Source organism: Symphalangus syndactylus, chromosome 17 (genome assembly GCF_028878055.3).
Source record: "Symphalangus syndactylus isolate Jambi chromosome 17, NHGRI_mSymSyn1-v2.1_pri, whole genome shotgun sequence".
NCBI classification, from domain to species: Eukaryota; Metazoa; Chordata; class Mammalia; order Primates; family Hylobatidae; genus Symphalangus; species Symphalangus syndactylus.
In genome coordinates this window covers 86,939,034-86,951,729 of record NC_072439.2, presented here as the reverse complement: position 1 = coordinate 86,951,729, position 12,696 = coordinate 86,939,034, and the positions used below count along the sequence as shown (strand labels likewise).

At 37.0% G+C, this 12,696-nt stretch overlaps 1 protein-coding gene across 4 annotated transcripts in view; it reads left to right on the top strand.

The window, feature by feature from the left end:
- The window catches only part of EHHADH (enoyl-CoA hydratase and 3-hydroxyacyl CoA dehydrogenase), a 95,631-nt gene that overhangs the window by 40,681 nt on the left and 42,254 nt on the right, over positions 1-12,696 (top strand). For all 4 annotated transcript variants that reach the window (XM_063621936.1, XM_063621938.1, XM_063621935.1 and 1 more), the window contains 2 exons: positions 5,574-5,746; positions 11,092-11,203. In XM_063621936.1, the coding sequence (XP_063478006.1) occupies positions 5,684-5,746; positions 11,092-11,203 (175 nt within the window). In that variant the 5' untranslated portion in view covers positions 5,574-5,683. The remainder of the gene's footprint in view (positions 1-5,573; positions 5,747-11,091; positions 11,204-12,696) is intronic.

Genomic DNA, 12,696 nt, shown 5'->3' with positions numbered 1-12,696 from the left:
GGCATAAGAATGATACAATGGACTTTGGAGATTTGCGGGGGGAAGGGTGGGAGTGGGGCAAGGGATAAAAGACTACAAATATAGTGTAGTATATACTGCTCGGGTGATGGGTGCACCAAAATCTCACAAATCACCACTAAAGAAGTTACTCATGTAACCAAACACCACCTGTACCCCAATAACCTATGGAAAAATAAAAATAAAAAAACAGAAAAAAGAAATATACTTATGAAAATATTACAAATATAAGTTCATAATATAGTATAAGAAGATACAAAGGATAAATGAGATGAAAAGTTAGTTCTTTGAAAAGAGAAAAAATTTTATATACTGCTAGTTAAACTAATCAAAAAAGAGAGAAGATTCAAATAAACACATTTAGAAATTATAAAGGTGACAGTACAGCTGATTCCACAAAAAGACAAAAGATGCTCAGAGACTACCGTGAGCATCTCTACATGCACAAACTAGAATACCTAAAAAAAATGGATAAATTCCTGTAAACATACAACCTCCCAAGATTGAATCAGGAAGAACTAGAAATCCTGAACAGACCAATACTAAGTTATGAGATTGAATCAGTAATAAAAAATTTTCCAACTAAAAAAAACCCAAGACCAGATAGATTCACAGCCAAATTTTACCAGACGTACAAAGAAGAGCTGGTACCAATCTTACTGAAACTATTCTGAAAAATCAAGGAGGAAAGATTCCTCCCTAAATCGTTCTATGAAAGCAGTACCACCTTGATACCAAAATCAGGCAAGAACACAAGAAAAAACAAAAAACAAAAAACTAAAGGCCAATATAGCTGATGAACATAAATGCTAAAATCATCAGCAAAATACTATCAAACCAAATCCAATAGCACTTCAAAAAGATATTGCATCAATATTAGATGGGCTTTATTGCAGGGTTTCTAGAATGCTTCAGTAACTGTGATTCACCAGATAAACAGAATTAAAAAACAAAATCCATGATCACCTCAATAGATGCAGAAAAAGCATTTGGTAAAATCCAACATCCCTTCATGATAAAACCCCTCAACAAACTAGACATCAAAAAATACCTCAAAATAATAAAAGCTATATACAACAACCACAGCCAACATCATACTGAATGAGGAACAGGTGAAAACATACTCCTGAGAACCGGAACAAGACAAGGATGCCCACTCTTACCACTTCTAGTCAACATAGTACTGGAAGTCCTAGCCAGAGCAATCAGGCAACAGAAAGAAATAAAAGGTATCCAAATTGGAAAAGAGGAAGTCAGATTTCCTCTGTTCACTGATAACGTGGTCTTATACCTAGAAAACCCTAACAACTCTTCCAAAAGACTCTTACACTTGCTAAATGACTTCAGTAAGTTTCAAGATACAAAATCAATGTACAAAAATCAGTAGCATTCTATACACCAATAACGTTCAAGCTGAGAACTACATAAAAACTCAGTCCCATTTATAATAGCCACAAAAAAATAAAATACCTAGGAATACATTTAACCAATGAGGTGAAAGATCTCTACAAGGGGTACTATAAAACACTGATAAAAGACATGATAGATGACACAGACAAATGGAGAAACATCCATGCTCATGGACTGAAAGAATCAATATTATTAAAATGGACATACTGCCCAAAACAATATACAGATTCAGTGCAATTCCTATCAAATTACCAATATCATTTTTCATGGAATTAGAAAAAACAATCCTAAAATTAATATGGAAACAAAAAAGAGCTCAAATAGCCAAAGCAATCCTAAGAAAAAGAACAAAGCTGGGGGCAACACATTACCTGACTTCATACTATATTATAAGGCTATGGTAACCAAAACAGCATGGTACTGATACAAAAATAGACACACAGATCAGTGGAACAGAATAGAGAACCCAGAAATAAAACCGCATACCTACACCAACTGATCTTCAACAAAGTCAACAAAAGTATGCAATGAGAAAGCACAGCTATTCAATAAATGGTGCTGGAAAAATTGGAGAGCCATATGCAGAAGAATGAAGCTGGACCCCTGTCTTTCACCATATACAAAAATTACTTCAAGATGGATTAAAGACTTAAATATAAGATCTGAAATCATAAAAATTCCTGGATGAATACTTAGGAAAAATTCTTTTGGACGTTGGCCTAGGCAAATAACTTTTGACGAAGACCTCAAATGCAAAAAACCAAAAATAGATGAATGAGACTTAATTAAACCAAGAGCTTCTGCACAGAAAAGAAATAATCAGCAGAGTAAACAGACAGCCTACAGAATGGGAGAAAATATTTGCAAACTATGCATCCGACAAAGGACTAATATCCAGAATCTATAAGGAACTCAAATTTCTCAACAAAGAAAAACCAATTAACCCCATTAAAAAGTGGACATTGTCTTTTGGTTATATATACTTAAAAAAATTTTTTTTGAAGTACACGTAGGACATATACATTTCCCAAAACAAGACATACAAGTGGCCAAAAAACATATGAAAAAATACTCAACACCACTAACCATCAGAGAAATGTAAATCAAAACTGCAATGAGATATCTCACACCACTTAGAGTGGCTATTATTAAAAAGTAAAACAACAACATGTTGGCAAGGATACAGAGAAAAGGGAATGCTTATACACTGTTATTTGGAATGGAAATTAGTACGACCTTTATGGAAAAACAGTATGGAGATTTCTCAAGGAATTAAAAACAGAACTGTCATTTGACCCAGCAGTCCAACTACTGGGGATCCATCCAAAGGAAAATAAATTATTATATCAAAAGATACCTGTACTCATGTTTATCACAGCACTGTTAATGATAGCAAAGTCATGGAATCAACCTGAGGGTCTATCAATGGTTGATTAGATAAAGAAAACCATAGTATACTACACAGCCATAAAAAAGAATGAAATTACGTCTTTACTTAGGCCATTATCCTAAGTAAAATAACTCAGAAATAGAAAATCAAATACCACATATTCTCACTTATAAGTGGAGCTATTATGAAGGAATAATTGTCAGGGAAAAAAAGGGGGAGCTAAACAATGGGAATACAGGGACATACAGAGGGAAGTAATAGACATAGGGACCTTCAAAAGGGCAAGAAGGTTGGGGTGAGGGTTGAAAAGTTACCAAGTGGTACAATGTTCACTGTTTGGGTGATAGGCACACGAAAAACCCAGACCTCACCATAATGCAATGTATCTGTGTAACAAACCTCTACATGTACCCCTTGAATCTATAAAAATAATTTTAAATAATCTTAGTGTATTGTGAAGCTGAATCTAACAACAAAAAAAGTATCATATATCACTTTTGTCCTAGAAATATCAGATTGGTTGAACACTAGATTAATGAAATTCATCCCATTAAAAGACTAAAAAGAAAAATTATATGATTATGTCGAGATGTAGAAAAAACATTCTGTAACATTTGACGTGCATTAAGAAGAAACATTCTTAGTAAATGAGGTACAGAAAGAAAATGCGTTAATCAGGCAAAAGGTATCCATTTTGAAAAATCTACAGGAAACAAACAAAATGGCGAATTGAAAGCTTTCCTTATGAGAAGGGAGCAAGACAAAGCTGACTGCTCTCACCATTTCTTTTGACATTGTATTCAAGGTTCTTGATAACCCAGTAAAGCTAGTAAAAGAAACAAAAGATATAAGGGATGAAAAAGAAGAAACAAAACTTCATTATTCAGAAGATAGAATAATGTTTGTAGAAAAATTAAAATAATCTATTAAAAAGATTTTTAGAATTAATAAGAAAATTTAGCGGTTTTGCTGGGTATAAAATCAATATCTCAATATTAATTGGATTTTGATGTGCTAGAAATAATTAAAATGTGAAATCACTACACTGTGCTTTGGTTTTTCAAAAATTGGGATATAATGATACTAACTTTATGCTATAAGTAGGAGAATACAGTATAGCTTTTAAGAATGTGGGATTTATAGTCAAATTGCCTAAGTTTAAATCCCTATTCTACCAGTTATTAGTCATATGTCTGAAGTAGTCACTTGTCTCAAAGCATTAACTTCCTTACCTGTAAAATGGGAATTGTTATGCTGCTTAACTTAGGTGTTATGAAAATTAAATGAGACAGTATATCAAACTGCTTAGCACAGTGCTTGATGCATTTATCCATAATTGTTTATTTCTGTTATTATCTAAAAAACTATCTCAATCTAAAGCTACAGGAATGATAGGCTTGAGACTCAGATTGAAATTGATCTTGTTTCTCTAGAACCAAAAGGAATTGAAAACACAAAACAAAACACTGGACTAGAGAGTGAAATATAATGAATTGGTAAGAAAAAAGCTTAACTCCTGGATTGATGCTAGATGAGGAACAGGTAGCAAAAAGGGAAAAAAAGATGAATAGGCTAGATATAAAATAATTAATTTTTAAAATTTGTACCAAGCTTAGTGTTTTCAAGGAATAGATAATGCTGTAGGACAAAGCTTACTATGTATAATGTTATATGAAAACAGGAAAATATAAAAATGATTTTACAATGTGCTCTAAATCAGCTGTCCTCAACCTTTTTGGTACCAGGGACTGGTTTCATGGAAGACAGTTTTTCCATGGACAGGGGTAGGGGGTGGGGGTGCAGGCCTGGGAGGGTGGGGGTGCAGGCCTGGGAGGGTGGGGAGGCAAGGATGGTTTTGGGATGAAACTGTTCCACCTCAAATCATCAGGCATTAGATTCTCATAAGGAGAGCACAACCTAGATCCCTCACTTGTGCAGTTCACAATACAGTTCACGCTCCTGTGAGAATCTAATGCCGCTACTGATCTGACAGAAGGCAGAGCTCAGGTTGTAATTCTTGCTCACCCATGTGGAAAAAAACTAAGAACTCCCCCAAAATATTAAATTATGGCTGTATAGTGATATTTAGGGTGATCTTCATTTTCTTTTTAATTTTGTGTGGTTTTCAAATTTTCCATAATACATGTTATTTTTATAATCAGGAAAAGCAATAAATATTATTTTTATTGAAGATAAAAATCTATTACAAAAACATAATTCTAAGCTGGTTGATTAACATATAACTCATAAATATGTATACGTGTTACCCTGATATTTTATATTGTGATGACTCATGCCCTTAACAAAGATATGGAGCTAAGTTGCTGTGAATAGGCTTGATTAACAGTATCACACATACAAAAATCAGAGGGGCTGACTCAATCTCAGAATAATGATCTTTGGAGGAGAATCCCTATTCCCCTTTTCTGAGATTTTTAATTTTTTTAAAGATAGAGTTACTACTTATTATATAGAAAGATAGATTTTAGAAAATTACAGAATTCCTGGTAAAGATTTGAGGATTTTCTCTCATAGCATTCTATATTCTCTAATATACTTGTTTTCAGCCAAAGATGAAGTGTAAGGGCCCAAAGAGGTCTGAGACTTTTTAAGAGTCATCAGGAACTCTAAAAAAAATTAAGAAATAAATAAAACAAATTAAACAATTTTTTAAAAAGTATCAGGTAACTTACTGTTATATAACAATGCCCATGTATCTCTCAATTCTGTTTTCTCCTTGTCTTTGTGCCCTTAGGTGCTGATATTCATGGCTTCAGTGCTCCTAGGACATTTGGCTTTACACTGGGAAATGTAGTAGATGAAATACAGAGAAACGAGAAGCCCGTGGTGGCAGCAATCCAAGGCATGGCTTTTGGAGGGGGACTAGAGCTGGCCCTGGGCTGTCACTATAGGATTGCCCATGCAGAGGTAAGAACCAAGGCTCTATATAGTGGCTGGTGTGTGGGGCTTTTCTTTTTTTTTTTTTTTTTTTTTTATTTATTTTTATTTTTTATTATTATTATACTTTAGGTTTTAGGGTACATGTGCACAATGTGCAGGTTTGTTACATATGTATCCATGTGCCATGTTGTTTTGCTGCACCCATTAACTCGTCATTTAGCATTAGGTATATCTCCTAATGCTGTCCCTCCCCCCTCCCCCCACCCCACAACAGTCCCCGGAGTGTGATGTTCCCCTTCCTGTGTCCATGAGTTCTCATTGTTCAATTCCCACCTATGAGTGAGAACATGCAGTGTTTGGTTTTTTGTCCTTGCGATAGTTTACTGAGAATGATGTTTTCCAGTTTCATCCATGTCCCTACAAAGGACATGAACTCATCATTTTTTATGGCTGCATAGTATTCCATGGTGTATATGTGCCACATTTTCTTAATCCAGTCTATCGTTGTTGGACATTTGGGTTGGTTCCAACTCTTTGCTATTGTGAATAGTGCCGCAATAAACATACGTGTGCATGTGTCTTTATAGCAGCATGATTTATAGTCCTTTGGGTATATACCCAGTAATGGGATGGCTGGGTCAAATGGTATTTCTAGTTCGAGATCCCTGAGGAATCGCCACACTGACTTCCACAATGGTTGAACTAGTTTACAGTCCCACCAACAGTGTAAAAGTGTTCCTATTTCTCCACATCCTCTCCAGCACCTGTTGTTTCCTGATTTTTTAATGATGGCCCTGCTTCGGCTCGCACACAGTGCGCTGCACCAACTGTCCTGCACCCACTGTTTGGCACTCCCTAGTGAGATGAACCCGGTACCTCAAACGGAAATGCAGAAATCACCCGTCTTCTGTGTCGCTCAGGCTGGGAGCTGTAGACCGGAGCTGTTCCTATTCGGCCATCTTGGCTCAGCTTTTCTTTAGGGCAAACTCTAAATGTAGTCATAAGTATCAGAGGTGATTATTTTATTTTATTTTATTTTATTTTATTTTATTTTATTTATTTGTTTTTTTGAGACAGAGTCTCACTCTGTCTTCCAGGCTAGAGTGCAGTGGTGTGATCTCGGCTCACTGCAACCTCCACCTCCCGAGTTCAAGCAGTTCTCCTTCCTCAGCCTCCCGAGAAGCTGGGACTACAGGCACGCTACCATGCCCAGCAAATTTTTGTCTTTTTAGTAGAGACGGGGTTTCACCATGTTGGCCAGGCTGGTCTCAAACTCCTGACCTCAGGTGACCACCCACCTCGGCTTCCCAAAGTGCTGGGATTACAGGCATGAGCCACTGCACCCAGCCCAGAGGTGATAATTTTGAATGGTTAGCTTACTGGTTAACCACTTCAGCTGTTATGTACCAGTACAGTGGTACTAATTGTTAAAATGTTCAAATACTTCACTTCCATTCTGGTAAGTAAACACCTGCTACTCTGAGCCCTCTGTCTCCTTGTTTCCCTTAACCTTAGCCCTAGGGCCTCTTTATGATCCATCAGCTACAGGGGAGCTCCCGAGTCAATAGAGAGCCCCGAGACTCTACCTCCAGTACTATGACCCATATCAGGTTTCACTGATGCAGTGCTCATGCAGTATGACGTATTAAATATGTTGGCTGTCACTTCTAAGTATACATTTAAATACTTCTTTGATAACTCAAAGATTTCTGTTTCATTGTTCCTTATAATTATCAATACCTAATAAGACAAATTTCTATTGGAAAATAGCACAAAACTAGTAAATATGGGGAAATTTCTGGAAATAGGTTTAATTTAGGCTGTTAGACATGTCAGATGAGGTCTGATACCACTGTGTATCACAGTATATATAATGGTAGCATTTTTGTAATTAATATATTTTTCTAATGATGAAAATAATATTCATTATTCTACTAAACTAGAGAACATAAGTATACAGATGTAAACTAAAATCATCATAAACTCACAGTTCAGGAATAACCACTATTAACCTTCTATTTCATTCTAGTCTTTTTTGTATGTAATTTTTTCTTACAGATTCTTTTTCCTTTGAAAAACGTCCTTTAAAAAAAAGTACATTGGCTGGGCGTGGTGGCTCATGCCTGTAATCCCAGCACTTTGGGAGGCCGAGGCAGGCAGATCACAAAGTCAGGAGATCGAGACCATCCTGGCCAACATGATGAAACCCCGTCTCTACTAAAAATACAAAAATTAGCTGGGCATGCTGGCATGCGCCTGTAGTCCCAGCTACTCGGGAGGCTGAGGCAGGAGAATCGCTTGAACCTGGGAAGTGGAGGTTGCAGTAAGCCTAGATCGCGCCACGGCACTCCAGCCTGGTGACAGAGCGAGTCTCCATCTCAAAACAAACAACAACAAAAAAAACCACATTTGGACTTTTATTGTATTTAGTTTATACTCTATTTTTATACTATAATATTTAACCCATAATTAAATATTCTTTATTCTGCCAATCTCTGTATTTTAGAGAACTTAATACACTTATATTTAATGTAATTACTGATAAGGAAGAACATACTTCTGTCATTTTGCTATTTGTTTTCTGTGCTTTTTGGTTTTTTTGTTCATTTCCTCCATTACTCTTGCTTTTGTGTTAAATGGAAAAGTGTACCCTTCTAACTTTCTTGTTGTTTCTTTTACTATATATATTTTTAATTATTTTCTTAATGGTAGTTAACTTGGTGATTACAATTAACATCTTAATTTATGACAATGTAGTTCAGATTAATGCTGACTGAATTTTAATAATATACAAAAATTTGCTCCTCTGTAGCCTCCATTACTTGCCCCTTTATGCTATTATTGTCACAAGTTATATCTTTATACATTATGTACCGCTTAACATAGATTTATCATTGTCGCTTTACATAGTGGTCCTAAATCAGATAAGAAAAAGAGGAATTACAAATGAAAAATACATTATTACTGTATTTTATATTTACCCATGCAGTTACTCTTTATCAGTGTTCTTTATTTCTTCATGTGAATTCAAGTTACTGTCTAGATTACTGTCTAGTGTCTTTTCATTTCAGCCTGAAGTATTTCTTATAGGGCAAATATACTAACAACAAAATCAGTTTTTCTTCATCTGGGAATGTGTTAATTTTGCCTTCATTTTCAGAGGATAGTTTTGTTGGATATAGAATTCTTGATTGACAGTTGTTTTCTTTCGGCACTTTGTGTATGTCATTTCATGCCTTCTGGCCGCTGTGGCTTCTGAGGAGAAATCATGTTAATCTTCTGGTAAATATTCCTTAAAAATATCATTATAGGCCGGGCTCGGTGGCTCACACTTGTAATCCCAGCACTTTGGGAGGCTGAGGCAGGCGGATCACCTGAGGTCAGGAGTTCAAGACCAGCCGGACCAACATAGAGAAACCCCGTCTCTACTAAAAATACAAAATTAGCTGGGCGTGGCAGCACATGCCTGTAATCCCAGCTACTGGGGAGCTGAGGCAGGAGACTCGCTTGAACCCAGGAGGCGGAGGTTGCAATGAGCCGAGATCACACCATTGCACTCCAGCCTGGGCAACAAGAGTGAAACTCTGTCTCAAAAAAAAAAAAAAAAATCATTATAAGTGGCAGCATAATATTCAATCATAGCTATACCAGAATTTATTTAACCATTTCCCAGTGGTGTTTTAATTTTTATAAATGCTTTTAAATAAATACACATATATGTCCTAAGTGCTCCTTTTCTGTGTCCCTCTTACCATAACCTTCTGTACCCTGAGTGCAGATCTGAGTTACTAGCAATAAGTAAACAGGTAGAGATGGGCAGTGATGGAAAGAATGGTGATTGACTATTAGGAAAACCTCATGTAAGACAGGCCTCACATATGTGAGGTATTTTGGAACTGCTAGAATCACAATCTGGGTAAATGACAGTCTGCATTTAAGTACCCTCCTGTCACCCTTGTACCTGTAAGTGGCCAACAGATCCTTAGCCACTTTTAAATGGAATTGCCAAGAAAGGCAATCTAATAAAGGACTCAAGCTCACTTTCTTGTCTGGACTGAGATTACTGTCTGACTTTAAAAAAAAATAACAGCCTTTTCGAGATGTAATTTGCATACCATACAATTCATACATTTAAAGTGTACAATTCAATGGTATATGAGCATATTCTCAGAGTTGTGCAACCATTATCACAGTACATTTTAGAACATTTTATCACTCCAAAAAGAAACCTTGTATCCTTTAGCAGTAATCCTCCATCACCTTCTCCTGCTATCCTAAGCACCCACTAATCTACTTTCTGTCTCTATAGATTTGCCTATTCTGGATATTTCATATAAACAGAATCATACAATATGTGGTCTCCTATGACTGGCTTTTTTTGTTTAGCATGTTTTCAAGGTTCATCCACGTTGTAGCATTAATCAGTTCTTTATTGATATTGCTGAGTAATATTCCATTGTATGGATATACCACCTTTCATTTATCCACTAATCATTGATGGACATTTGGGTTGCTTCTACTTTTTTGGCTTTTATGAACCATGATGCCAATAAATTTGTATACAAGATTTTTGTGGGCATATGTTTTCATTTCTCTTGGGTATGTACCCAGGAATGGCTTTGATGGGTCATATTGTAACTCTATGTTTAATATTTAAGGAACTGCCAGATTGTTTTCCAAAGTGTCTACTCTGTTTTATATTCCCACTAGCAATGTATGAGGATTCTGTATTCTCCATATCCTCTCCAACACCTGTTATTGTCTGTCGTTTTTTTTAAATAGCCATCTTAGTGGGTATAAAGTGTTATCTTGTGGTTTTGATTTGTATTCCTCTGATGGCTAATGATACTGAGTGTCTTTTCAAGTGCTTACTGACCATTTGTATCTCTTCTTTGGAGAAATGTCTATCCAGATCCTTTGCCCATTTTTAACTGGTTACTTGTCTTTTATTATTGATTTGTCAAGTTCTTTATATATTCTAGATAGAAATTCTATATCAGATATATAATTTGTAAGTATTCTGTCCCATTCTGTGGGTTGTCTTTTCACTTTTTTGTGTTTCCTGATTCTTGCAGGACTCCAGAAAGTTGTTTCCAGAGACTATTATTTTTGTTGGCTGAGACAGGTCATATTACAGTCAGAGAATAAATGTGTAAGAAGCTAAAAATGTGTTTCAACATGAAGAGTTAGGGACAGCACAGCTCTGTTTATGCTGTTACAGAAAAGGATGTGCACTAATTTGCCCTGTAGAAATCTTGCTGAATTCAATGAAACCTTGCTTTTGAGAACACAGGAAATCCAGGGAAATGCTTGCCTTAACTCTGAACATTTCATCTCATGCTAATGGCCTTTATGCCTTCAATCTTTGATAGGCTCAAGTTGGCTTACCAGAAGTTACACTGGGACTTCTCCCTGGTGCAAGAGGAACCCAGCTTCTCCCCAGACTCATTGGAGTTCCTGCTGCACTTGACTTAATTACCTCAGGTCAGTACAGACCTTGGCAACAACTGTCTAGATTAGTGTGAAGAATTGGACTGGATTTAGAAAAATTCTGGCTTGACCACCTACTCCCTATGTAACCGTAAAAGGATTCTTGAACTTCTTGGCCTCTCGATTTTCTGATCTGTAATATGGAGAAATACCTTTCTGAGCTTCTCAAATGTTATCATGAAGATCAAATGTGAGAGCCTTTTAAATGAAAGTGCATGCAAAGAGTCAATCAAATTTAGGATTTTATTTCAGTTCAAGTGACTATTCATAAACATTGGTGTTCACATAGAGTGCATTATATTCAGAACTAATTTAGAAATTATAATATAGGCTGGGCGCGGTGGCTCATGCCTGTAATCCCAGCACTTTGGGAGGCCAAGATGGGCAGATCACTTGAGGCCAGAAGTTGGAAACCAGCATGGTGAAACCTCATCTCTATTAAAATACAAAAAAATTACCCGGGCATGGTGGCAGGCACCTGTAATCCCAGCTACTCGGGAGACTGAGGCAGGAGAATGGCTTGAACCCAGGAAGCGGAGGTTGTGGTGAGCTGAGACCACGCCACTGCACTCCAGCCTGGGCAACAGAGTGAGACTCGTCTAAAAAAAAAATTGGAGGCCGGGTGCGGTGGCTCACGCCTCTAATCCCAGCACTTTGGGAGGTCGAGGTGGATGGATCACGAGGTCAGGAGATCGAGATCATCCTGGCTAACACAGTGAAACCCCATCTCTACTAAAAATACAAAAAATTAGCCGGGCGTGGTGGTGGGCGCCTGTAGTGCCAGCTACTCGGGGGGCTGAGGCGGGAGAATGGTGTGAACCTGGGAGGCGGAGCTTGCAGTGAGCCGAGATCGCGCCAGTGCACTCCAGCCTGGGCAACAGAGTGAGACTCCGTCTCAAAAAAAAAAAATTGTGATATAAATGAGAAAACCATAATTTTCAAGGTATGTTTTCAAATTTTAATATGAAAAAGACTAAATTTTTCATTTGGAAGTATTAAGATATTAGCTAGAAATGCAAGTTGTTCTTTTTATTTTCTTTTTTTTTTGAGATAAGAGTTTCGCTCTCGTAGCCCAGGCTGGAGTGCAGTGGTGTGATCTCAGCTCACGGCAACCTCCACCTCCCAGGTTTAAGCAATTCTCCTGCCTCAGCCTCCCAAGTAACTGGGATTACAGGCATGTGCTACCATGCCCGGCTAATTTTGTACTTTTAATGGAGACGGGGTTTCTCCATGTTGGTCAGGCTGGTCTCAAACTCCCAACCTCAGGTGATTCGCACACCTTGGCCTCCCAAAAGTGCTGAGATTACAGGTGTGAGCCAGCCCAGTGCTTTTTAAGTTGTTCTTTTTCAATAGAGAATGTGAACACTACAACACTAGACCACATTTAGAGACCCTGGATTTACTCTCTTTCTCTCTCTCTCTCTGTGTATGTGTGTATATATATATATATATATATATATTATTTTTTATTTATTTTTTTGAGACGG